General features: G+C 49.0%; 3 protein-coding genes across 6 annotated transcripts in view; all 3 read left to right on the forward strand.

Annotated features, from left to right (window-relative positions):
* Positions 1 to 4,328, forward strand: part of DHX29 (DExH-box helicase 29) — a 39,100-nt gene extending 34,772 nt beyond the window's left edge. For all 3 annotated transcript variants that reach the window (XM_006267307.4, XM_019496049.2, XM_019496050.2), the window contains 2 exons: positions 2,693 to 2,789; positions 3,544 to 4,328. In XM_006267307.4, coding sequence (XP_006267369.2) covers positions 2,693 to 2,789; positions 3,544 to 3,593 — 147 coding nt within the window. In that variant the 3' untranslated portion in view covers positions 3,594 to 4,328. The remainder of the gene's footprint in view (positions 1 to 2,692; positions 2,790 to 3,543) is intronic.
* A 3,237-nt stretch (positions 4,329 to 7,565) lies between these two features.
* On the forward strand, positions 7,566 to 9,456 carry CCNO (cyclin O). 2 transcript variants are annotated; one of them, XM_059725180.1, is made up of 4 exons: positions 7,566 to 7,864; positions 7,955 to 8,140; positions 8,278 to 8,436; positions 8,576 to 8,664. In XM_059725180.1, the coding sequence occupies exons 1-4, from the start codon at positions 7,589 to 7,591 to the stop codon at positions 8,618 to 8,620; spliced, it is 666 nt and encodes a 221-aa protein (XP_059581163.1). In that variant the 5' UTR covers positions 7,566 to 7,588; the 3' UTR covers positions 8,621 to 8,664. The 2 variants fall into 2 exon arrangements, with proteins under 2 accessions (XP_059581163.1, XP_059581162.1); XM_059725179.1 differs by having other exon boundaries at positions 8,278 to 9,456.
* A 2,491-nt stretch (positions 9,457 to 11,947) lies between these two features.
* MCIDAS (multiciliate differentiation and DNA synthesis associated cell cycle protein) lies at positions 11,948 to 17,636 on the forward strand. Its single transcript, XM_059723551.1, has 5 exons — positions 11,948 to 12,358; positions 14,689 to 14,761; positions 15,015 to 15,229; positions 15,418 to 15,528; positions 16,999 to 17,636. Exons 1-5 carry the CDS (start codon positions 11,948 to 11,950, stop codon positions 17,428 to 17,430), a joined length of 1,242 nt encoding a protein of 413 aa, XP_059579534.1. The 3' UTR covers positions 17,431 to 17,636.
* The last annotated feature ends 9,661 nt before the right edge of the window (positions 17,637 to 27,297 follow it).

Genomic DNA, 27,297 nt, shown 5'->3' on the forward strand with positions numbered 1-27,297 from the left:
ACTTCACTATAGTTTCTAGGAAATGAATTTGTTGTATTCCAGTGTTAGTTTAACAACTTACAGCCCTCTATCAAAGTCCTGGTAATTTCTCTAAAAATTCCTGCCCATGTTTCAATGTGATGTCATCATTGTACCTTAGGTGATGAAAGCAGCTGCAGAAGAAATGGACTTCAAGGTCTGTCACAAATATATTGGCACATTGGAGGCCATACATGTATGTGCCCGTGGCAGTGCCATTCATTTATAGGTATAGTGAGTCCCCAAATCTGAAATGATTGTGTGCAAAGACAAAACAAGAGAGTGTGATGGAAATGGAAGCAGTGTCCTCCATGAGGATAATGTTCATTATGGATAGTAATCCATCCTTATCTTATGGGGGATGGTGTACAGAGATGTAACATCCATAGTATTTGCTTGACACTTATCAATGGAGCCCAGTTTCTTGAAGACAACTGTGGTATCTTTCAGATATCTGGCAGCTCCAAAGACATGGGGACAGGATAGAATCAGCATAGCCAGAAACTACCTCTGTGATGGTGCCAGTGAGAGAGAGTGGGGCATACTGGGTTGCCTGGTTTATAGATCTTGGGTAGTAAGTAAAAATTGCCTGACCTAGGGGGGGTGGAAGCATGAATTCTCTCCCCTGTTTGCAGAGGTAACATAGTTAAGAGATTGTTTAATTCTTCCTGGTATTGTGCTGTGGGATCCTCAGTGAGGAATTTGTAAAACTCCATGTTGGCAAGTTCTCTTAGCTTCCTGTATGTACATTGTTTTGTCCATGACATCAGTGCCTCCCGCCTCTCCCCTCTCATATCAGCCTGTTTGATATCTGGGTTATTTTAAGGCTAAGTGCGACTCTCCAATCTGCAGGACTGAGGTTGTAATGTAAATGTTGGGTTTTTTGCAATCTCAGAGTGGGCATGGGATAAAAACAATTTATATACAGGTCCAGAGTGGGGCTACTGCCCTCAGGTGGAGTCCAGGAGCTGGCCTTCTTCCTGTCCTGTGCGTGAATTTTGTTTGTGGCAGGTTGATCACTGCATAGTTCCTCATCATGGAAATAGTCCCTTAGTTTTAGGTGGTAGAAAAAAGCCTTGAGGTTTCCATACAGCTGCACTTCGTTGGACTGTGGAGTGGGGCAGAAAGAGACCATAGGATAGTACAGATGCCTTAGTTGGACTGAGTATGTGGTTGGATAAGCTGATGACATTACTGTAGATCAGGGGTTTTCAACCTTTTTTCATTAATGAGCACTGCGATGACTTAGCCTTTTTCATAGAGCATTAAACGTAAATTGAATAGATGTAAGGAAATAGATCATCATCTCATCATTAATTACACCTTTTAATGTGATTTTCAACATGATTGCGAGTGTTTTTAGCACTTTTTTGACTTGTTGGAGAGCAGTTTATACAATCATGAGAGTGCTATGGTGCTCACGAGAACTAGGTTGAGAGTGCCTGCTGTAGATAGGGTTGTTGCTGAGTATGCAGGTATGGAAAGTTTGCTTCCTTCATCTTCTTTAAGGAGTAAAGTTGTTTGTGACGGTCATCATAGCTAGATACAGAGTTCTCCCAGTAAAAGGCTGTTGTGTCTGGATCATTCTGTATTCATTTTGCTAGTTCTACAGGTCTGTTCCCGTTTGCTCTACAGAACACTGACAAAAAGGGGTTCCTCAGTTTCCTGGAGAGAGTGAAACAGCTTGTCAGAAAGGCTGTGTGGTATGTAGAATGGAGTGGATTAGTCACCTAGAGTCCCTTGGGTATGATATTAATTTGTTTACATCTGGTCAGAAAGAAGATATATCTGAGTGTACCTTAGCAAGTTTCTTCTGTATATTGATTGCAGTCTGTTTTGTTTGGCTGAGCATGGTGCCATCCATGAGTACAGTTAGCTATGTTCATCTGAAGTCAGGCAGAAAGCAAGGTAGATTTGCACATTATAGACTAACTAAATCAGAGGTAAATAGCATGAGCTTGAGCTCATTTCATTATGCTGTTGAAAGACATGCACAGGGCAGCAAATTAGTGATTTAAATAAATAATGGTAATTTGTTAAATATATATGTAAATGTAATGATAGTATGCTGGAGATTATATATATTTAAGAAAGCGAGCCTTTACCCTTTGTTTATGACAACGTTGTCTTTAAGGAGAACGTGCTACTTGAACTGTCCATAACTTAAGCTGGTTTTATGGGGGGGGGTTGAAATGTTAAAAGCAAATAAATGGCAACTGAGCTTATAAAAAGCTGAGAATATTTTGAAGACATAGGTCCCAATCTTATGAACATGTAGATGTCTGCTTATCTTTAAGACTATGTGTAATCCATTACTTTATATTTCACTTGAGATTCATTTTAGGATGGTGAAATAGGTGAAATGTTAAACGTCTAAGACCTTGAATGAATGGATCAAAGAAATAAATAACCATCTTTGGAAATGGAATAAATGTAATGTGTATTTTCTAAATGCATTTAATTTAAGGCTCTAAATGAAAACGGGACATCCTGCAGTGTGTTCTCTGTAAATGCTACCAGATAGCAGAAGAAATACAGGAGCTGTCAGTGCTTAAAATGCTTGATCTCTTGTATGATGTATAACCTCTTAGCTTCTTTTTACAAAAATAAAAGGGGTTACTTTTGAATATAATGTAAATGTTTGGTCATCTTTTTTGTTTTTTGCACTCTACAGGCCCCTGTAAAGATTGCAGTAATTTTCAAACAACTGAGAGTTCTGATTGAGTCTGTTTTAAAGAAAAAGCTTGAAAATCCTAAAATGTCGCTTGAAGGTAACTATCATCATAGTATTGGCATAAATGCGCAGGTTAATTATACACAGTATATACACAAAGAATGTATTCTGGGACAAGGGTGAAATGTGTTATAATTTTTCAGAGATTACATTTACTGACTGCCCAGTTAAAGATGTCTCTGGAATAGACTGACTTTTGTAAAAATCATTAATAGTACTAGTAATAATGATTTAGTTTCTATTTCTCAGTGTAGAAGTGAACTCACATTATGTTCTTGTGGGCATGGATGAATTCCGATATCTCTCCATAGCTGTCACACAACTCTGGGACAGTGTATGATAGTGACATTGCACAGTGCTTACCAATAATGTGCGAGGACCTAAGTAACTCCCAAAGTAATGGATAGAAGCATAACCTACACCTTTAAAATTTCAGGAATTTGTCAAGAGGTAAAAACTGAATTGGGATAAAGTATGCTAATGTAGCTTCTGTAGGTCTCCCCTTCTTTTATTTTTGTCCATCTTCCTTCTGATGCATCAGAACAGTAACAGGCGGTTCATTAGGAAGCAACATGTACTGTAACAGTCTGCAGTATTTACATGCTTGTAGGTGTACAGTTTTATAATTTTGTAACTTCGGGGGTGCATTGATCTGATACAGCCTCACTAATCATTAAGATTTTGGGAGATTGTTGAGAGCTACCTCCCGTCTTCTGCTTTTTTTAATACATATTTATTGATTTTTTTTTTTTCAATTCTTTTCTACTTAACTTTGGTGTTTTCCTTCCTAGATGACAAGATTTTACACATCATCAAAGAACTCATAAAAACAGAAAGTTAATGGAAACTGGAGTTCAGTGATGGGCTACAGAGCTTCAGTAATAGGCAGAATAAAATATACTCAAAGATATCAGCTGAAAGTATTTAAATACTTAAAATGCAGTTGATACCAGCCATCATGTGGACAAGACTGCATGAATTTTGTACAGAAGTAATCTTTCTAGATCATTTTTAATGATGCACATTAAATGTATTACTCTTACAATAAATTTTCTGTTTGTTTGAATGTATAAATGACGGAAGTGATTCACATCTTTTCCACATAAAATGAACTTGACCAGTTCGTGTTTGTTTTGCTTCTGTTAAGTCGTGTATTGGGAATGGTCTACTACATTAATAATGTACTAGTCATTCAAGATCAAGTTCTAACTCTACTTGGAATAGCTTTTATCTTCCCATTTAGATACGTACAGACTGAAAACAAAACACGTTTCTTTATGCATTTGCCAAAACAATACTTAACTACTTTGCGAAGCTTAAGTACCTTAAGCTGTAGGCTTAGATTTTAAGTACAGATTTTAAGAATATTTTCATTTTCATTTTCTCTGTGGGTCACAACTATAGATCGTGAGATCACAAACTTCAGGTCTGTAGTCCTGAGTTGGGAAATTTATTGGGATTCTGATGCCCTGGGATTCTCCCAGAAACTATTACTATGAACTCTGAACTCAGTATATATAGATAAAGGAGTCAATGTTAAAGGTTTGTTCATTTAATAAATACTTGATTCCATGCAGCAAGAGGTTAGTGTGTTTCTTTATACTTTGGAAGAAAGAATAATTAGGAAAACCTAACATGCTCCTGAAAGATCATAACTTTTACAAAGTAGACCAAAGGAAATATATTGAACCATCTTGTAGGCTGGTAGAAATAGTAAGGCCTTTTATCTTTTGCTCACCCCATTCTGGTGCAGCCAGTGGTTTAGCGAGAACTCTGCGGGAGGTCCCCACCATCTTCTTCCAGGTATTCATAGATAAGTTGTGTTAAAGTTACCTGGTGTCCTTGGCTCTTGGGGTAGCTGGGAGGTGCTTTCTTTTTCCAGACAAAAGGCCAAACAGAGCGCAAAGAAGCGTTCTGACAGAAGGCAGCTGGCCGCCTTGATGGTAGACACACAGGATGGAGTGGGCTGGCCTCGCGCGCCCGCCCCCCCCCCCAACCCCCCCCAGCTGCTCCCTGGAGACGGCAGCAACAGAGCAGACGGAAGGGGACCCCTGCCCTGCTCCTTGCAGGTAATGCAGGTGGGACAGGGGAGCGGGCCTGAGCAGGGGAGAAGCCGGCCCGTCATGGTGGGGGAACAGTAGGCTCGGCGTGATGCGGCCGCAGCAGCAGCTGGGGGAGGGAAGGAGCAGGCCTCCCCACTCAGGCCTGGGCCCACTCCTTTCCCAACCCCCTCCCCCCACATCGGCCCGAGCCCCCTCCTCTTGTCCCTGAGCGGCCCTGAGGCAGGGGTGGGGGAGTGGGAACGAGTGCGCTGTGGTGTTAGTGGTGACAGTGGGGCCAGGAGAGGACTGGACCTTGGCTCATTAGGGTGAGGAGTGAGCCCAAGCCGGAGGGAAAAGCCACCCTGCCACAGCGGTAGGGGGGAGGCAGCGGGCCTGGCCTGGCCCAGCCCAACATGCCAGCTGCAGGAGGAGGGGAGGAGTGAGCCTCCTCCCACCATTGGGCCTGGGCCAACTCCTCCCCCACTGCTGGGTCAGCCTGGGCCCGCTGCTTCCCCCCCAGAGCGATGGCCTGGCTTCTCCCCACCTTTGGGCCCGGTCCTCCCCTGCATCGGGCCTGGGCCTGGGCCTGTTCTACCCTTCCCCCTGCCACTGCGGTGGGGAGGGGGGGAGCGGGCCTGGACCCAAAGAGCAGGAGGGAAGGGAGAGCAGGCCCAGATGGGGCAGGAGGGCCTGGGGCTCCATCCCCACCTGCTCCCCTTCTTCCTGTGATTCTTGAGGAGTAAATGGCTAGTTCTCCTTATAAAAAAGCAACAGTTTTATTTGAAGTTCCATACTTGCATTATCATCTTAAAACCTTTTAATGTTACCAGCTGGATACATAGCATACACAGCTATAATTTATGGTAAAGACATATTTACAAATGTACATGCAGTTCACTTTTTGCACAAGTGGCATCACCTTGATGTAAAAAACAGTGAAATCTGCAATCCAGTTCATAATGTTTGGCCTTCATGGGTGCTTCCTTCCACATGTTTCAAGGTATTTAGGAGAGATCAGTTAAAGCCCATAGCAAGACATGGGTACCACAAGTGTTGTCCTGAACATTCAGTGTCAGTCGGTGGCACTTTAGACAATGTATATTATTTGAACATATTTCCTGTGATGGGAGTTGATTTTTTTGCGAAAAAATCCCTGGCCTCATCATCACTCAGTCCAGAGAGGGACCCCCAACCACCTCTCCCTGTCTAATTCTTTTTAAACGAAGATTGCTTTACAATAAACAGGAATAGAGTACATTTTAATTCTAGATGTGACTTAAGCCTATAACCCCTGGCTCTGGAAACCAGTGCTTTTGTCTCTTAGGCCTTGGAGTTTACTAGTTGCCTGAAGCCGTCTCTTCTTTTTTTCTCCCTTGCTACCCCCCTTCTCTTGGAGTTATTCATTCACTCTGCAGGGGAGCCCTCCTATTTTCCCTCCTGCGCGCATTTTCCTGGCTCATGACAAATGCAATCAGTTCACCAAAGCCAGCTCTGTCTGATAAAAAAGTACTGTTTGGCAGAAAACACAAGCCTCTTTGGTGCACTGGTCAATTGCAACTAGTGGGTGCATGTACAGGTGTGCTTTAATGCTCAGTAGTCTGTTTTTACTGCGCATTAAAGTGTCACATAAAAAACCATGAGATTATGTAAAATAGGCTACTGTGCATTAAGCATCACTTAAAAACCATGCACATTCATTACCACACATTAAGGCAGCCTAATGCACACTTCTTTAGTACCTCACACTGGAAGTACTAAATTTTAATGCACATTAGAAAAAGTGGCTTCATGTGTAGATGTGCCTAGTTAAAGCTGCTGCTTGCCATTACCCTAAGAATAACTGAACCCAGTGAGTTTTAGTGCATAGTACAAACCCCAGTTTTTGTGTGGTACGTTTTGCTTTCTGGATTCCTGTGTCCTGAACGTTGCTTTTGTCACCTGTATTTGATCAATACTTAAAGATGACTCTGAGTTTCCTTCCCTGTTCCTGTCCTGGTGCAGACTAGCAGCAAACACCTGCCAGGTGTTTTGTCACCATGGTTTGTACAAGGTCCCACTCCAGAGAAAATCTCATCACCTCAACTTCCCTGCATTCCCTCTGTCCTCTGCTAGATTTAGTGCGTGTTGAACAAAACAGTCAATGGATTTAGACCAAAGGTTGAAATGGAGACCAGGGGAAGAGAGTTTGCTCTCCCTCCTAGCCTAAACAGTTTGGACAGACAGTTGAGCTCCTTTTCGCGGCCATCCAGGGGAAAGGTGTTCCCTCCCACGGAACAAGCTAGTAAAGGAGGTCAGGGCACTAGCGCTCCGTGTTGGACTGAAGTCAGATGGCAGGCGGGGGACGTGTGCGCATCTCGGAGGTAGTCGGCCTACAAGGTGCGCATCTCCTCTGCCTTTTGCTGTGGGTTCCTAAGCAGAAACCCCTGGTGGGGGAAGACGGTTTCGGGAACATACGAGCACAAATCCGAGGCTCGAGAGGGCTTGAGCCGCGCCGTGCCCCAACCCTGGCACCGCGTGTATTGAAGTCCCCTGCCCCGTGTGTAAACCACCGCCCCCCTCTCCCCGCTTCTCGTGTGTGGGAGTGCGCGGCGCGGGGGCCCCGGGGCGCGCCTGCAGCCTCTGGGCCGGGCGGAGGCTCTGCGCCGCGGGCGGACCCGGGGCGTGTTAGCCGGGGCAGTGCCCGCCTCGGGCTGCGGCGGGCGCGCGGGGCGGGAAAGCGGCGGGCCGGGGCCGGGGCCGGGGGCGGGGCGGCCCGCGCCGTTAAATGCAGGCGCCGCGGCCGCCGGGCAGAGCCATGGTGCGGCCGGGCCGGCCCAGCCTGCCCGAGCCGGGCGCCGAGGACGTGACGCCGGAGGAGCGGTCCGAGCCCCCCGGCGCCGCCGCCCGCCTCCGCGCGCCGCTCAAGCAGGGCCCGCTGCCGCCACCCCCCGCCCCCTGCCGCGGCCCGGCCGCCACGTGCGGCCGCCTGGAGCTGCGGGACTTCCGCGACTACGGGGACAGCTGGTACCGCTGGCGCAAGGGGCTGGAGGGCCGCTTCCACCCGCGCCAGCCGCTCGCCGGGCAGCCGCAAGTAGGAGCGGGGCGGGCGGCGGCGGCGGCGGGGACGGGGGCGGGCGCGGTGGCGGCGCGGCGGGCGCTGAGCGCGGTCTGTGCCGCGCAGGTGACGGCCGAGGCCCGCTGCAGGCTGGTGAGCTGGCTCATCCCGGTGCACCGCCACTTCGGCCTGTCCTTCGAGGCGCTGTGCCTGGCCGTGAACACGCTGGACCGCTTCCTCAGCACCACCCCCGTGGCGGCCGACTGCTTCCAGCTGCTGGGAGTCACTGCCCTCCTCATCGCCTGCAAGCAGGTACCGGCCTGGCGGGGAGGGGTGGGGGCAGGCGCCTGCCCGGGCGAAGCCCCTCTGCCTTGTCCGCCTGGGCGCTAGGAGGGTGCTCTGCCCCCACCTCCGGCTGCTCTCACCGCTGTGTAACACTGTCGCTGCAGGTGGAAGTGCACCCGCCCAGAGTGAAGCAGCTCCTCGCCCTTTGCTGCGACTCCTTCACCCGCCAGCAGCTCTGCAACCTGGAGTGCATCATCCTGCACAAGCTGCACTTCAACCTGGCCGCGCCGACTATCGGCTGCTTCTTGGAGCATTTCACCCAGGTGCGTATGGAGGCTGGGGAAGCCCATGCCGAGGAGGCCAGCAATGCCAAAACCCTGGCCAGAGGTGTGGCTGAACTGAGCCTGGCAGACTATGCTTTTAACAAGTATGTGCCCTCCCTGCTGGCCGTTTGTACCCTAGGGCTGGCCGATCAGATGCTGTGCCACCAAAACCCGCTGGACCTAAAAATAAGTGGCTACCCGCAGGGGGTTTTACAGGACTGCATGGACAAACTGCTCTTACTGGTGTCTCTGAATGGAGATTCTTTATCCCACGTGCTACCCCAGGAGTTTTCCCAGAGCTGCCTGGAGCTGGGAAGCTAGCTGGAGCAATGCCCTTGGACAATCCCTCAGGCCATTTGAAGCATCAGGAGATTTTAAATAATATTTCCTTTCCATCAATGTTTTTATGAACTACCAGCTTGCTGATAATTGCTGTACCTCCAGAAATAACAGTATTTCCCTTAGACTCTTGCTTAGTTGACAACTCTGCCTGTTGTCTGTATTTATTTCTGCTCTGTAGGCTTAAAGTCTATACACTTTAGAGCTTAAATCAACTAAGCAATAGTGTCCTTGTAAGGAACTAAAAATTAACTCTTATTTGCACATTATATTTTTTGTTTTGTTTCTTGCACTGACATTAGACTTTATAATGATACCTAGTGTAAATAGTGTACATAATCCAATTCCTGTACAGTTTATTTATATAGAGGATGGTTTATAAACATACCTCAAGGGCAGGCATAGCAACAATAAAAGTACTGTATAAAATTTCTTAATAAATTTCTGTCACTGATCACTGAAGATAGTGTGTTTTGCTTACAGTGTTTATATATAATACACCTTGGAGATCACTGTTGGAGCATTATTCTGGTAGTCTTGTTTCACTCTGCAGAAAATAAGTGTGTATACTTGTATTATTTTCCCTTTCAAAATGCATTTTTGTCAGCATGGTCATATTCTACGTCTGAAAAATTTAGTTCATATGCCACAGCAGTGTAAAATAAACCACATAATAAATGATGATAAGTTTATAATTTTCTTAGTACATCCAAATATATGCACTTAACCACCTGAGTTGTAGGTATTTCATAGCAGGGGGAAAAGTAAAAAGAAAAGGCAAACACTATAAAAAAGAATTTTATGTTGCAAAATGTTTACTTTTCCCCTTTAACTTGTACTGAGCTATGACTTTGGTGTCACCTATGTATTACCTCAAACTCATAACATAGATACTTACAGTGTATGAACTGGAGATACTTCCCATGTCTGCCTCTGAGAGCACAAGATGTTTCACATACTAGAAAAGTGTATGACACAATTGTCAGTATGAATGACTAAGCAAATGTAAGAAATGATGCTACTAGCAATTTATCTGGAATGTCATGTAGGGACATGGTGTGTATATACAATGAAACAAGAAGAGATGATTGTAATCTACTTGAAAAATCTTAAGTGACTTCAGTGGGACTTCTTACAAGAGTTAAATTATTCCTTTGCTTTAAGTATTTGAGCCATAAGAATGCAGGTGTGGGACACTTAGATTGTAAGAAATGCTGTCCCATGTCCCAGGACAGGGCCACCTTGCCCAGTATTGCATGTCTCATTGTGAGGGAGAGCAGATGCTAAGGAAAGACCATGTGCAAAGGCTACGCAGACTAATGTCCCCAGCCCATCATCTCTTACAGATTTCAGTATTCACATGTCCTGATTTTAAAGGTTGCATCCCCAGCTATGCTTTTAATACCCACTGATAAATCAGTGCTAATTAAGATGCACTAATGCATGAATTTAATCCTCTTTTGAACCTAGTTAAATTACCGGCCTCTGCACTTTCTTGGAGCAAGGAGTTCCACAAGTTCACACATGTGAAAAAGAACTTTCTTTTCTTTGTTTTGAACCTGTTACCTAATAGTTTCACTAAGAGGCAATGACATGTCTCCTAGTTCTAGCATTGTGAAAGATGATAAATAGTAAATCCCCATTTACCTTTTTTCCATGATTGTATAGCTCTGTCACATCCACCCTTAGTCATCTTTTCTCTAAGTTGAAAAGTTCCAGCCTATGTAGTCTCTCCTGGTGCCTGATTGGCCAAGTCAGTTTCAGATATTTTAAATCCATTATCATTTTTTGAAAATGTGAGTGGGTCCCAGTCTACTTCAATTAATGTAATCAAACATTAAAGGAAAAAAAAAACAAACCAACCAGAGCCTGGCAAAGGCAAACCTATAGGCCACCATTGGAAATACAGCGCTGCAGATGCAGTTTAGTTAAATAAAGATTAACCTGTTTTCAGAATAGTCCAAAATGCCTTATCAGAAATGTAAACATGAGGAAACCTCAATAAGGTATTTAGTCTATCCCTGTGTTGAGAGGGAAGATAAGTACACCTAGAACAGTGATTTTTAACCTTTTTCATTTTCAGACCCCTAAAAAAATTGAATGGAGGTGTGGGCCCCTTTGAATTGTAAGTGTGGGTATTCACATATGTTTGATTGATCATTGTCATCTTTTGGGGACTCCTTAGCCATAGTCTGCAGACCTCCCCAACAGGCCACACGTTGAAATCCACTGCCCTAGACCAGATTCTCGTCTCACCTGTTCCCTCACTGAGGAGATCACACAACCTCTTGGCCGGGTGCTGCAGCGCTTCCTTATTCTTATAGATGGAAAGCTTTTACTTTTCCTAATGCTAATGATTTTTTTGCTGCAAAGGAAGCCGGCACCGGCCTTCTCATAACCCCCGTTCATGTACTGGAAGATTGCTACCAGGAGTCCCTCAGTCTACTCTTTCCTGAACTAAAACCACACCTGATGCTGATGCAGTCCCTCTGGGCTCTCCCCAGCCCCACACCCTGCTCCACGTGCGGCGTGGATATATCAGCGGGTCTCAGAAGGGCTGGATCCCGCCGGCCTGCCCGTGTCGCAAGCCCAGCCGTGCGGCGCCTCCCTTTGTGCCGGACACCCTCGCGGGCTGGGAGCGCCGCACTCCGCCGCTTCTCCAGCCTCCAGGAACAGATGGCGAGAGCACAGCCCGCAGCTCTTGTGTCGCAGCCCATGTGGGGGTTACCCGACCTCCCACCCTGGACGCTGGGAGCCACCTGCTCGCGGGAGACTGCGGCTCGCCCCGTGTAAGCGCGGGTGACTCGCAGCCCTTCCCGGGCGGGCGGGAGGGACTGCCCGCGCCCAGCCCCGCTCCGCTCCTCGCGGCCCGGCCCGGCCCGGCCCGGCGCCAGCGTGCGCGCAAGGGGCGCGGCGGAGCGCGCTGCCAGGCTGCTCTGGGCGCCCGCGACGGCGGAGGCGCCACGTCTGGCGCGGACTCTGCCGCCGGCCCGACCCCGCTGCCCTGGAGACCCGCGGGCTCCTGCAACGGCGGGATCGCCCCGTCCCGTCCCGTCCCGTCCCGCCCCGCCCCGCCTCGCCTCGCCTCGCCTCGGCCCGGGCCGGGCCGTGCCGCGGGCAGATGGCAGGCGCTGCCCCCGCCGGGCGGACGCCGCCGCAGCCCGGCCGCGCCATGCAGGGTGGCAGGAAAGCCTTCGGCAGCCTCTGCCCCAACAGGGTGCAGGACCTGGCGGGCCGGCTGGGCAGGAAGCCGGGCAGGAAGGTGCGGGGCCCGAGGGCAGGGGCCGGCCCGGCGCCCGGGTGCGTGCCCGCGCGCCCCCCCCAGCACGCGCCCGCGCCCGCGCCCCCGCGGGTCGGCCCCGTCGCGGTGTACGCGGAGCCGCCCGCCGACGCCGTGGATGCGGGTGAGTCGGGCGGCAGCGGGGCAGGGGCCGAGCAGCGCCCGCGGGGCCGCCTCCCGGGCCGGGCTCAGCCCGCTCCTCTCGCTCTCCCCGCAGCGCTCGCCGCCATCGACTGGCAGGACCTGGCGGACTGCACCTCGCTGCTACAGCGGGAGGCGTCGGGCGCGGCGGCCGCGCAGCAGGTACCGGGCAGTGTCGGGGGCTGCCCCGCCGCCTCCTGCCCGGGCTCCGGGCTCCGGCCTCCTTGTTGTCCGGCCCGGCTCCCCGGGGCCCGCTGGGGGGCTCCTGCCGGGTGCCAGGGGCGGGTGGCACTGCGCGGCCCCTGCGCGCGCCCGGGTGCCTTTGTTTCTAGCTTCCAGCAAGTCTCGCGAGCCAGCTGCGGGGCGCTAGTTGCGGGGTCTCCACCGGGCATCCAGAGGAGCCGCCGATGCCCTGGCTGCCGCTCCGCAAAGGGCAAGGTTTCGTTCGCACTCGGCGCGTCTGGGGGAGAGGACCGGGGCAGGTCAGTCCTGCCCTGAGCCGCAGCCTCTGGCCGAGCCGTGGTGCGGAAAAGCAGCCGGGGATGGAGTGACCTTTGCCTTTCTGAAATCCTGAGTCAGGACCAGCTTCGCGCCGGCTCCAGCTCGGAACAGCTGCTCCTGGCCCCGGCTCTTGATGCGATGCGGGACTGTGGGTGAGGGGAATCTGCCGCCCCCGGGTTGGCTTGTTTAGAGGCACCAGGAGCAGCGTGTGATCGAGGTTGTCAGACGTGCTGGCAGCAGGCACTGAAAGCATCAGAGATGCTGAAAGGGGCTCCCAGCCTGGCGGGTGGTACGAGCTCCAGTCAAGTCAAGTCAGTTTGGAGGCCACCACGACCATCGCGGCACCTGAGGTGCTGTAACAACCATGATGGGAGCTGCTGCTGCTGAAGGAGCAGTGATTGCTCTCATACACATCCTGCTCTGGGTGCAGGTCCTGATCCGAAGCCCACTGTAGTCCACAGGGGGACTCCTGCTGCTGTCTGGATCTGGCACAGTAAGGATAAGGCAGACTTGAGCAGCAAAGGAAAGGGCTTGATTTCTAACAGGCAATTCCTGGAAGGGAGGCTGCCAGCTTGCCCCAGGGATGAGACTGTGTGAGGGTCAGTGCATGTAGCTAGCACTCTGGAAGCTATCTATTATAAGGACTGGAGAAAGGGACTAGTGGGAACCCCTGTTCCTGGTGGCATCTCCATGTGTCTTAGAATTTTTTTCTTTAATTCACTCAAATCCAGCCAGCTGGTGCCATCACTGCCACTCTAACCTCCTTGTCTGTGAGGGGGCAGGGATTCTCTTGATGTATGTCTGTACTGTTCCTAGGGCCATGGGGACTAGACCCACGCTGGGGCTGCTGGTTGCTATTGCACTAAAACAATACCCAGCTCTTTACAGTGCTTTTCATAGGAGGCCAGCACCATTATTGCCATTTTACAGAGGGGCACATTGAGACAGACAGAGGTGAAGTGATTTGTCCAAGGTCACCAAGCACACTAGTGGCAGAGATAAGACTCAAACCTAGACCCTGGCTATAGGTACTAATCAAATGGAACTGGAAATCCCAATTTATAGTCTCAACACTGCTCGCAGCACCCACACCATAACAAAAGATCTGCTGGAGTCTTCATTTTCTCAGTGTTTTTCTAAGCAGGCTTGCAAGGGAGGCAGGCAGCGTGGGCCTGTCACCATAGCAAGGGATTGACAAGGGGCCACTCCAAGGGGGGTAGAAGAAACTGCCTTTGGGTGCAGGATGAAGGGAAAGGACTGCTGTAGGCCATGCATCCTCAGGGAGGAGAAAGCTGAACCTATGCAGACAGTACTGGGCAAAGGGAGTTCTGTCTTGCTACTCCCAGCACTGGTCTGTTGGCAGATCTCATGATGCCTTCAGTTTCCTCATCTGTAAAATGGGCAGAATTTCTCATGCTGCCTGCTCATCCAGTCTCCATTCTTCTTCCCTTACTGTCTACGCCTGAGTGGAACTATTTCAGGGACACTTGTCCCTGCTGCGGTGAAACATACAACAAAGAGAAGGGGCAGGGAACTCTTGCCCTGCACCTTGCAAGGGACAAGAAACGGAGTGGGGGGGAGGGATTGCATGGGTCAGGTCAGAAGGGTGCGATGCCTTGGGCTGCTGCAGCTTCCCCAGGGCTCAGCATGGCATTTGGCCCTCATCTTGCTTTCCTCAGCGCCAGGACTGAGGGGCTGGCTCTGCTCGTGGCCGTGGCCAGGTGCACAGGGATGCTGTGGCACCACGGGACACCTGGCAGTGGTGGGTGGGTAATTGGCTTCTGGGGCTGCCCATAAGGAGCCCGGCCGAGCGTGGCCTGGCCTGGTGAGAGCCAGCACCAGCTCCTTCCCATCTTCAGAGTGGCTCAATGGCAGCATGGCCATACGCACCTGCTGCCTCCTGGCACCGTCTAGGTGGGCAGGTGGGGGCCGAGGCCAGGTGGGAGTGCCTGGGAGCTGCGGCCAGTGCTTGAGGCAGGATCTCATTTTAGGCTCCCTGCCTGCAGCCCGAGCTCAGCTTCGACTTCCAGGAGTTCAGAGATGCTGTCAGCACTTTCCTTCCTGGCAAGTACTTCCCCCCCTCCACGCACCTGGGACGTGCCACTGTCTCTGCGGCTCGGGGCTTCCTTTGGCCACAGCAATGATTTCCTGCCCTTGTGGAGGGGAGCCCAGAGGGACCTGCAGGGGTTGCTCTAAATCCCCATCCCCCAAATAGGGACCACGGGTCCATGTTACATCGGGCCCCAGCACTGGTGCCAGAGGCTTTGGAGTGGTGGGTGTCCGGGTGGAGCCGTGTAACTCTTGCGGCTTCCCGCAGACCCTACTGACCTGATGCCACCTCCACTGGATGCTGCTGGGTTCAGCTTCCCACTGAGTGATGGATCTGCCTTCAGCCCCTGCCTTCAGACTGCGCCAGGTGCCTCCATCCCGCAACCCAGCCTACCGGGTGCTGCCCCGGCAGAGCAGTACTGGAAGGAGGTGGCAGACCACAACCAGAGAGCGCTGGGAGATGCGCTGGTGGAAAACAGCCAGGTAGGTGAAGAGACCCAGCAGGGGTCTGTGTCACCCAGAGGATGTCCTACTTCTTGCCGGCCAATCCAAACTCCCTCCTCTGTTCGGTCTGTGCTGGCTGTGTGGGGCTCGCACTGCTCACTGGTGGGATGGCGCAGTCACATGCCAGCACCCGGGAAGTGGTGCTTGACTTGCTTCTCCTCTGACAGCTCCACGTCACCTTATCCCAGAAGCAAGAGGAGATCACATCCCTGAAGGAGAAGAACGTGCAGCTGAAGGAGTTGGCTAGCCAGGCCAAGCAGCTGGCCTCAGTGCTTAATGTAAGTGCTCCCCCACCCCAGTCTCCTTATTGTCCTCATGGCATCGAAGCAAGGACACCAGGACTAGGGGCAGAAATCACACCTCAACTGGTATAAGTGATCGAAAACTGGTTCAAACCTGTAACACCACAGAAGTTCAGTGCACATAAACTGCTTTCAAAGTGGCTGAAACCAGTTTAAGATAAATCTGGATGGATGTAGAATCAGACTTAACTAATTTAGGTTAAATCAGTTTATTGCATGTCAATCCCAGATCCCCTCCAGATTCAAGTTAACTCAGTCACCCAGCATCCCAGGATGCTTTGCACTAGGGCTGTGCGAAGCTTCAGTCCCTGATTCAATTTGGTGGAGATTTTGCTCGATTCGGTGGCTAAATCTCTGAATCCAAATTGACTCTGAGGACCCTTTAATCTATCTGAATCGAATTGGAACCCTCCGAATTGATTTGGAGAGATTCGGCAATTCGGACATAGAGACAGCTTTAAATGTTTTTTCTACATACCTCTAGGTGGTAGGGGCTCATGAATGCCGTGATGCTGGGGCGCATGGAGTGTCCCACAGAAGCGGGGGGGGAGTGGGGAGGCTCCCCAGTATGCTCAGCAGCAGACCTGAAAGTGAACCAGAAGCACTTCTGGTCCACTTCTGGAGAGCGTGCTGGGGGGCCCCCTCACGCCCACATGGCTTGGTGACTGGTACCTCCTGGGTCTGGGGGGAAGCACCCGGGGCCCCCTGTGGCCAATTGCCAAGATGGGAAGGTGTGGAGGGGTGGGGCTCAGCACACTCCCTGGCAGACCTGGAAGTGGACTGGAAGGACTTCTGGTCCACTTCTGGGTTCACTGCCAGGCATGTGGAGGGCCCCCCCTGCGCTCCTGTGGGATGCTCCATGCACCCCAGCATCACTGCGCCTGCTACCTCAAGGTATGTAAAAAAAAACCTCTTAAAGCTGTGTCCGAATTGCTGATTCTCCGAATCAGCATTGAATCTTCAGATTTGGATTCGGATAAATTGAATCAGGGACAGTGATCTGAATCAATGAATTGAATCACTATCTCTGATTTGGGCTGAATCCGAATAAAATAGGGCCCGCTTTGCACACCCCTACTTTGCACCTCCCTTGCAAACCTCCTTTGGCAGGGTGGGTGGGCTAACCTTGGCCCAAGCTGTCTGTACTAGCTGAGCAGGAAGGCATGTTCTAGTGCCTCTGGCTTTTGGCCTGGGCTACTGCAGGCATGTGGCTGTACTTCTGTAATCAAAAGTGAATGTCTGTTCAATCTCTGCAGTTTAGACTAACCTGCAAAGATTGAATCGATTCAGCCTTTGGCTTTTTGACTGTCTGCACTTAGCCCAGGGGATGCTCCAGGCCTGGGGGAGCAGGAACTACCTGCCCCTGGATTGCTATGGTCCAATGTGGGGGGCAGGGGGAGCACATGGCAGGCACTGTGAAATTGGTGTGTTTGGTTCCTCTTGCAGAGACTGTTGGTCCAGCAGGCCCAGGAAGCACCAGATGCTTCCCACCCTAAGGGATCAGTGAAGAGGAGCCTGGAGGACCTGTTTGCCACCGGCCAGGAGGGCTGCGAGGGGGTAGACGAGATCCTGCAGGAGATCTCAGACAAGTGCCATGCTGCCCTGCAGACGCTTGATGAGAGCAAGGATATGAAGCGTCTACGGCTCCAGGTTGAGGAGTGCCAGGCCATCCCTCTGCATGGAGCCTTCAACGGGCTGGAGACATGTTGCAGCCAGAGCTCTGTGGAGCTGGGTGACAGTGAGCTGGAGGAAGGCTTAGCTTTCAGGACCTCCATCAAGGAGCATGGCACAATCCGGACCCTGGCATTCCCTCAGGGCAATGCTTTCACAATCAGGACAGCAACTGGGGGCTACAAGTTCAGATGGGTCCCCAGCTGAACCGGGAAAGGATCAGCTAACTACACTGGCCAAGCCCCACTGAAGGCTTTGCACTGCCTGCACTTACACTGGCTGGGCCCAGCCAGGCCATGGAGTTTTCTCTCCCAGTGCTGCCTGCAGTGAGGGTGAGTTTAAGCGTTTCATTGGAAGCCTCTGAGGAAAAATTTGGATGCTTTTTAAAAAAATAAAATAAAGCTGGGCTGTGATTGTGTGTTCCAAGCTTATAAAGTCATATTTAAGTCACAGTTGTGTGTACAACTATATTTAATTTTTACATCCTGTCTGATCACCTAAAATTGACAAGGATTTTTAATAGTTTCACATAAACATTGTTTTGAATCAGGTAGGTACACTGACTGCTTTGCACAAAAGAGTCTTTCCTACTGCAAGACTTGTTCTGCTAAAGCAGAGAACATTAGAAAAGAAAGCATGTGCTTGTATGCACTCAGTACCATTTTCTCAAGTAGAGAGAAATATAGAAGTGGGGATTCAAAGGTTTTAAATGGATATACTTCTATTGCACCTATCTAATCAAAAAATGTGCATTTAGAATTGACAGGTAATTTGAAAGTCACAACATTCTCAGTTAAGGTTTTTCAGTATCATTTGGCTATGCAGTCATGTGCATCACCAGCACATCAATAAGTAAATAAGATAGTGGTAAGAAACCATAGAGAATTCCGTTGCCTATGAACAGTGCACTATCCCAATCTCCATCGAAGACTGCTTGGTGAAGTGTTGCAACTTCAGCATTTAGGGAGCTGTGGCTATAATGGGCCAAGAATGTGGTATAAAAGAGCACAAGCCATTTGCATTTAATACAAATCATGTATAGTCCTTGGGTTCCTAGCGAATTACTCATGTGATCCTTTGATCCTTGCTTAATCACTTTTTGAGCACTGCAGTTTCTGAATAACCTTTTACTATGAGAGGTTCTGAACCATCTAGTGGGGCGCAGTTACGTTTTGCCCTTCTCAATGGAAGTCCCTTGCCATCTAGCCTAACAGCCCTGGCTCTGCAATAGGTAACAGGTGCAGAATCTGCTACACTTGTTTGTAATATGTTTAACCATCACTGACATCATAAATCAGCAGGGCATAGTTTGATAAAAGTGCAGCAAGCTGCATCAAGGTCTCCCATCAACCTCACAAGATTTTCTAAAATACAACAACTTTGGAAGTGTGGCATATATATTGCATAAATAAAAAAAACAAGTTAATCACTTCATTGGTATATATATTTAATTTTATTATTATTGTTTTATTTTTTATATTTTAAACATAAAAAGGAAAATACAAAAAACCCCTCTACCCTTGGTAAATCATAATAACAGTATAATTGACTCTTCAAACTATTAGCTCACTGTATTTTAAAACTTCCTAAGAAATCAATATACTTTTAAGCACCTAATTCCCTTCTTTAGCACTTAGCCTGTTAACAAGGTTTTACCAAACTAGCCCAAATGTGCTAAAAACATATTGAATTTATTGTGAGATGACTGGATCTTTTAAGAACTTTGTTACCATTCTGAATTTCACCAATTCATTTAATTATTTTTAACCATTTCGGCACAGTGAACTCCAGAGGTTCTTGGCTAGAGGGTCTTGCTCCTCTACTTAGGGTCAGACTGATTGCCATACACTAGCATAAGTAGGGAAGGGCGAGAGGGGCACCAGTAGGGTCCCTTCCTTCTGTGAGTCTTTCTGAGCCATACACAGGCCAGCCGCAAGGAGCCAGGTAGGGTCAATTCCATGCTCAGAGGTATATCATTGCTGGGAAGGGGTGGAATGATGGCCCTTTCCTCCAGGGGCCTTTGTCATGTGAGGGTCAGCCATGCTCCTGGGGGTGAAGGAGAGCAAGCAGAGCACCATGAGAAACCCCGGTAGTGATACCTGTTCCTCAGCAGCAGCAGCCCAGCCTGTGCTGTTAAAGCAGCAGTAGCAGTAGCAGTTATCATTCAAGTATGGAGATCCTGGTCAGGAAAGAAGTGTGTGTGTGTGTGGTGCCCCCCAGATCACTGTGTCCTGGGCAGTCACCCACATTGTCCACCCCTAAGGCTGGCTCTGCCAGGAAAGCCCTACCTGTTGCAACTTAGGGTCTTACGGCATCCTGATGAATGTATGGGTAGTAGAAGAAAGTTTTAGTAGAAGTAGACCTCATCCTGTTGCAAATAATAGTTGTAGAAGTTGGAGAATGTTGGAAAATAATGGTAAAATTGATTAAATGCTGCCATATATATGAAGGTACTAAAGTGCAAAACAATCCACCGTCCTATTACAAAGACTAATGTAACAACTAGCTAAATCATTGTTTCCCAAACAGTTTGAACCAACAGACTACTGATAACCCTCACCACTTCTTATGGATCATCTTGCATTCTTTCCATTATCAAAAAGAGGGAGAGCCCACTATAAGCTGAAGCTCACTTAGTAGGGCCTCATGGACCACCCATGGCCTGTGGACCACCACTTGGAAAACAATACATTACATAATGTAAAATGAAAGTGCTTCCTCTTTATAAGGTAATTAACATAGCCTGGCCAAGAAAACGTCAGGTCCAAAAGCCAGCATGTCATTAGTCCAAACAAAAAGTACTACTGTGCAGAAAGGGAGTGCTCACAAGTAATTATTATGCTGAAAGTTCTACCTTTTTTCTAATCATGCCAGGCAGTAGCGTGGAAGGAGGCCATCCTCCTCTCTCCCATCCTGGCTAATTGCGGTTGGCAGCTGCCTGTGGAGCAGTAGCTCTTCCCAAGAGCTCTTGGAGCCCTTGCCACCATGCCTGGGTAGCATGCAGTGGCCACCTTGCTGGGAAGGGCTGCCACTGAGGAGGACACAGGAGGATGAGGATGGGCTGGCGGTGGAGGGCAGCAGTAGTGGTGATGAGACTGGCAGAGACAGCCAGTGGGGGCAGGGGAGCAGCAGAGGATGAAGTGGGGCATCCAGGGAGCCTGTGCCATGCTCTCCAGCTGCCTCGTGTTCCCTTGCACACTCAGCACTACTGCTGTGGGTCTCAAGTGCTTGCTGGGCTCTGAGCTGAAAGGGGAGCCTGGGTACCGCTGAGCTGAAAGGGGAGCCTGGGTACTGCTGTCAGCGTCTTCTCCTTGGGGCTGCTGCTCTCTGGGGGCTCAGGAGGGGTGCTAGGAGGGCACCAAAATGCAAGTTCACCCAGGGCACCATTTTCCCTAAGCCTGGCTCTGTTTCCTGGCCCTGTGAATCTTCAATTTCTTCCTGCACAGCGGGCTAGCTTCAGTAAGAAGTTGCCGAGTACCTCATTCTTGATTTTCCAGAAAAGTCTAGTGCCTGATAGTTACACCATTTTCCTGGAAGATGGAACACATAGATTTCAGTCTCATCACGGCAGACCACCAATTTGGTGTTTGAGCTCATTGAGGCCAGCAGCTATCATAACGAGTTGTTTCCCGTAAGCAGCCATTGTTGGTTTTGGCTGCTCTTAAAGTTACCGCACAGAAGTTGAATTCTATTAACTTTTTCCCACTTGTTTTCCTAAACATTTTTATGACGTAAAATTTCACATAGCTCTAACTTCAGATAAAAAAACAAACATTTTTACAGACAGTTTTATATGACAGCAGCAGTCCTTTTCATCTTTTCTAAACATTGACTTACTTATGGTCAGTGGCAGTTATTTACATTTTGCATTGTATATTCTTAACAAACAACTAAGTTAGAAAGGTCAAATATCGTAGTAGTTTGCTTTGGCACAACTGTTTTATAGATATACCAGAAACAGCCTCAAAGTTTCTCTTGCACCTAACACCTGTTCAAACTCCTATGGCTAATGACTATTTATTTCAATATTTACTTTATACTCTTCAACAAAATTAGAATTAATAAATGTCCTCAAGTTTATCCACATGGCTTGACTTATTTTAGTAAAGAATCAGGATTGTTTATAAGGGATTGACGTGGGTGGAGTGGTTATAATTAGAAATTCAAAAAACACCGTGGTTGGAAGTTGATTCTTTCTCAGCCCAGGAAATTGTAACTACAGTGGCCTGAGCTTTTATCTCCTGGGGGGCCTTCTTCAGTATAAGTTTCTTGAAAGCAAGAGGAGTTACAATTTACAATATGTGATACTGTCAGGTCTTTTGCTGAAGATAAGATACCAGTGATGATGGAGGGTAGAATTTGAGGTCAGGGAAGTACCCCAAGTAGAACTAAGACATGATCTGAAGGCAGTTGAATTTCACAGCCATAATTAACAACTGCGTTTGGCTTGCAGCATCTTTGGTGGTGGTGATGAATCCCGCTTTGACTTTCCAATCTAAGACTGAATTTGTACACTTAGAAAAACAGCTTTACAAAGTAGCTTACTTTAAGCAGATGTTATATCAGTATAAATTTCAACAATATACATTTATATTAGAATAGCATCTTCCTACCATTGAATTAATATATTGTAGTAAATACACTGGATGGGAAATTGTCATCATATATTATCATATGCACTTACAGTCTTTTAGACTAAAGTACAATAACATGAAGGTCACAAAAAAAAAATCCAGAATATGGGGAAGTGGTCAGGAAGGCCAGCCGTACCTTGTCATGCATCCACAGATGCATCTCAAGCAGGTCCAAGGAGGTGATCCTCCCCCTCTATGCGACACTGGTCAGGCTGCAGTTAGAGTACTGCATCCAGTTCTGGGCGCTGCACTTCAGGAGGGATGTGGACAACATGGAGAGGGTCCAGAGGAGGGCCACTTGCATGATCAGGGGGCAGCAGGGCAGGCCCTATGAGGAGAGGTTAAGGGACCTGAACCTGTTCAGCCTCCACAAGAGAAGGCTGAGGGGGGATCTACTGACCATTTACAAACTGGTCAGGGGGGACCAGCAGGCACTGGGGGAGTCCCTGTTCCCCTGAGCACTACCAGGAGTAGAAGAAATAACGGTCACAAGCTGGCAGAGGGTAGATTTAGGCTAGATATCAGGAGGCGTTACTTCACTGTCAGGGCAGCTAGGATCTGGAGCCAACTTCCAAGAGAAGTGGTGCTGGCTCCTACCCTGGGGAACTTTAAGAGGAGGCTAGACAACCACCTAGCCGGCGTCGTTTGACCCCAGTACTCTTTCCTGCCATAGCAGGGGGTTGGACTTGATGATCTGGTCCCTTCCGACCCTACCAACTATGAAATAATACTTTCCCAGTAGTAATAAAATTCTTGGCTTGTCCGTTTAAAGTGGAAGGAAACTGGTATATGTGTATACAAAATACACATGCTGAAATTAATTCTGGCTTATGTGGCTGTTGGGTAGTTTTAGGGTACATGTACACGTTACACTTAGATTAACCTAACTAGGGTCAGGTATACATAAGTGCTGATCTGTATATGTTGAGGAAGGTTTGATCAGGCAGAAAAAATGGCTGGCCTGATCTAACTTTAATTCACCTAGGAGGTGAACTACATACATCAGGTTAACCCATGCCTGATCTAACCAAACATGTTTGGAGCGCAGGCCCGGGGTTGGGAAAGCCCAGCTGCTTGCTCCAGCCCAGGGCTGCATTTTTTCTACTCCTCCTACCCTGACTGGCCTATCTTTAGCTTTCTGAACCCCCTACCCCTGACAGACAGTGCCCTCTGTGGACCCACCAACCCCCCCATGGATCCACCAACCTTTCCTGTGAAACCAGGAGCTACTCCAATCCCACTAAACCCCTCTTTGTGGACGTAGGTAGCTCCCCAATCCCATCAATGCCCCCCACAGATCTGTTGATCCCACCAACTCCTCATCCAAACTTGCCAATGTGCTAGTCCCCCTGGTCCAACCTCCAGCCTTCCCCCCACAATGACTTACTTAGATTTGACTCTTGGCACTAGCCAACATCTTCACAATAAGGACCCAATTTACAATCAAACTGTGTGATTGTATATTGGTTCCCAGGAATGCCTGTGTGCGCCTTACTTGCCTACTTCTAGGGTCATTTGAGCAAAAGTGTCTCTATATATGTATGCTCCTCTAAGTAAGCAGCATTTAAAATACTTTATCCTTCCAGCCTTTTTGTGTGCATGCCTGTACCTCAAACTGTGGGTGCCTGTAGACGTGCCTGGATGCAAGTGGCAACACATAGGGGGTGCACATAGGTGCATGTGCACCTCCTGAGAGCGCTGGTGCACCCCCTGTCAGGCCGCACTCCCTGTTTAGGTGGCGGGCAGGGGGGCATATGGGAGTGCTGGTGCCCCTACCCCCTACAAGTGCCGGCCAGGGAGCGGGGCCACCAGCAAAAGCTTTTGGTAAGTGAGATCACCTGTGGGGGTCAGCGCGATCCGTTGGGGGACCCCCCCTGGTCAGTGAGATGGGCCGTGGGGGACACCCCCCCGTCAGCACGATCAGCTGCCAAGGGATCCGCCCTGGTCACTGACTCAAGAGGCACTAGTCGCCCATGCTGGATGCTGCTCTAACTTGCTGTACTGACAGCATGTCAGAGCAGACTTGATTAATCAAGTCTGTTGGAACATCCTAATTAGCACATTCCAGCCAGCCTGCGGCAGCGGTGTTTTAACTAATTCTTGTCTGCCACCATTTTGAAGTGCAGGGTTGCTGATACATGAGGCAGTGAGAACACTTTAATTAGAGTGGATCTCAGAGCCATTCTAAGTAAAGTGCCTCCTCCCCAGAGCACATGTAAAAAAAAATGCCCTATGGCTCTGACTTCCAGGCCTGAATAGATTTGTAATGATGTATCTAAAATAGTGAAAAGTGAATGTCTGGCAAGACTAAAGCTGGGTTGAAATAAGAGGGGTTTTAGGCAGTTTTTAATGGTAATTATGTGGCTAAATGTCACAGTTTTGAGGAATTGAACCTCATCTCCACCCATACATTGTGAGTTTGTGTCTTTCCACTGATAGTTTTTAGATAATATGTTTTTGTATACATTCCTTGTAACAACTCCTTTTTGAACTGCTACGCCAAGACTAGAATATCTGGCTTAATGGTGGATGTTTTAAAGGTCTTTAAAATCTACTAATTTGACTTGAAAAGTATTTTCAAGGAAACTAGCAGTGATTAAAAGGAAGATGAAATACTAATACATAGTTAAGATAGTGTACTCATATTTCCTCAACAGGGGAAATTAATATGATGAAACAAAAGCAAGTTTCTGGTTTGCCTAGTCAAAGGGCTCCTGATGCATAGCCCACCAAACAAGAGTTGCTTAAAATATTTTCAGACTTTTACAACTTTTTGTGTGGAGCTAAGGATACAGGGGCACTGAAGGTGAATATTGGTGTGGATGCACAATTCATTGAAGAAATTAGAGATTAGTTGTGAAGAAGTGGAAGGAACAGGGAAAGAGGATTTTTGTGCTGTGGCATAGGGAGAGGAAGTAATTAGGCCTGGTGGGGAGTGGGGGCAGTAATTAGGTGAAGAGGCACAGGCCAATGGGAGGAAGTGGTGATTTGGGGAAGGAGGAAGGTAGGGATAGAAGGGAGTGGTAGAAGGTGATCCCTGCTGTCCCCCACTGCCCTGCGCTGCATGGGGGGCTCTGCCATGAGCCCCCAGAAGCCCCGACAGCTGCTGCAGCAGCAGGGGAGTGCGGGGCTTTTTTTTTAAAGATCCAGCAGCTGGGGCCAAGTGGGGCAGCCATTGATGGGGCTCGGAGAGTGGGCGGGGGATGGGGACTTGTGGCAGAGCCCCCCACGGAGTGCGGAGCAGTATGGGGGGAGTGGGGATCGTGCTCCCCCCATGCCTGGCAGCAGCCGGTGACTGAGGGTTTTTGGTGTTTTTTTTTAAAGAGCTGGGACACTGGGGCCGGGTGGGGCAGCCATTGATGGGGCTGGGAGAGCTGGCAGGAGTCGTGGGCGCTCAGGGGGCCTGGGGGAGCAGGCAGGGGATGGGGCTTGGTGGGGGTGCCCCCATGGTTCCCTCCCCCCTCCTCCAGATTTCCCTCCCCCGCCCCCTACTTACTAGCATGGAGTCTGGGTCCAGCTCCCTGTGGCAGTGAGCGAGGACTGTCCGAATCTCTGAATCTCTCCAAAGCATTCTGAATCTTTTCTGAATTGATTCGGGGAGCTTCGAATTAATTCATACCTTTTTATTGGTCTTCCAATTCGATTCAGATTTGGAGATTTGGTCGCCGAATCGGGCTGAATCTCCTTCGAATCAAATCAGCACCCAACGCTTCGCACAGCCCTAGTAGCTCCACCCTTGTGGGCCCTAATGAGGTCTCCATCTCCCCTACAGCCTCAGCTGCAAACCACCAGTTTAAACTCTACCATCTCATCCACTCTCGGCATCAGGTAAGCATTGAATTTAGCCACTGCATTTACATTTTGAAAATCAACACAGAGGCGGATCTTCCCATCAGTCTTTGGCACTACTATGATGGGACTTTGCTAGTCGCTGTGGGATTCTTGTATTATGCCCCTTTTTAGCATCATCTCAACTTCTTCTTTTATCTGACTCTGCAGCCTTTGTGGAATCCGCCTCCAGTTCTCATGGATCACCTGGCCAGGAGATATTTCTATTCGGTGTACCATGCCCTGAGCTTCCCCTGGCATCTCTCAGAACATGTCCGCATATTCCACCACCAACTCTGCTGCTTGTCATCACTGTTCTTCTGACAGTTGAGGGGCCAGTTCCACGTCACTTCCCACATCTTCCTCTCCCAGGGAGGGTCCCAATTTGGGTTCTTCAGGGTGAGGTGACAGGCATAGGCCCTCTCATGCTTGCCACAGTTTCAACATATTGATGTGGTACGCTTGTTTTTTCTTTTGCCTGTCTGGCTGGTGCACTTTGTAACTGATGGGCCCTTGGTGCAGAATTTCATAGGGCCCGTATGATTGTAATGAGTGACTTGTCACCTTTGAGCTACTTGAAGATTCTCTAAGGCCTCTTTCTGCATCACCTCTAGTTGCTCCCTCATCTGGATCACATATTGAATCAGGTTCTTGTCCTTACTTTGCTGTTCCTCTCAGCCTTCCTTAATCAAATCTAGGGTCCCCCATGGTTGATGTCTATATAAGAGTTCAAAGGGGGAAAACCCTGTTGAGCACTGGGGAGCCTCCCTCACAGCAAATAATAAGGGTGGCAACATCTGGTTCCACTTCTGCAGACTCTTCACCACAATTTTTTTAACATTTGTTTTAGTGTCTGATTAAATCGTTCCACTAGCTCATCTATTTGTGCATGATATACTGAGGTCTTTAGGTGCTTGATTCCCAGGGTTTCACTCACTCCCTTGAACACTTGTAATGTAAAATTTGTCTTTTGGTCCATCAACAGTTCCTTGGGGAGCCTCACTTGGGCAAATATTTTCAGTAGCTCTTCTGCTACTTTCAGAGCAGACCCAGTCTGCATAGGCACAGTCTCAGGATACCTTGTCATATAGTCCAGTAGGACCAAAATATATTGATGGTCCCACACTTCTTTTTGGCAATGGCCCCACAATGTCCACAGCAACCCGCTCAAAGGGAACCTCCACCAGAGGCAGCAGAACAAAAGCGGTTCTTGGTGGGTGACTGGGGGCCACCTTTTGACACACGGGGCAGGAAACACAATAATTCTCTACTTCCAGAAGTAAGCCTGGCCAAAAAAATCTTTTCCGAATCCGTGCTTTGGTTTTGTCCCTCCCCAAATGGCCGCCCATGGTCAGCTTATGGGTGACTCTCAAGAGGGCCTGCCTATATCATCGTGGTACAAGCAGTTGTACTATCACTTCTCCTCCAGATCTCCTTCACTTGATTCTATAGAGGAGATCATTCCTCACCTCAAATCTTGGGGTTGTCTTTATCAGTTCTGGTCACAGTACCTCTCCATTACATTGAGCTAGATGTTCCCGGAAGGCATACTGAAATCCTTCCTCCTGGCACTGCTCTAACTGAAAATGCCCATCCTCAAAAAGGTTGCTGA

The sequence above is a fragment of the Alligator mississippiensis genome, chromosome 3, assembly GCF_030867095.1.
Source record: "Alligator mississippiensis isolate rAllMis1 chromosome 3, rAllMis1, whole genome shotgun sequence".
Classification (NCBI taxonomy): Eukaryota; Metazoa; Chordata; order Crocodylia; family Alligatoridae; genus Alligator; species Alligator mississippiensis.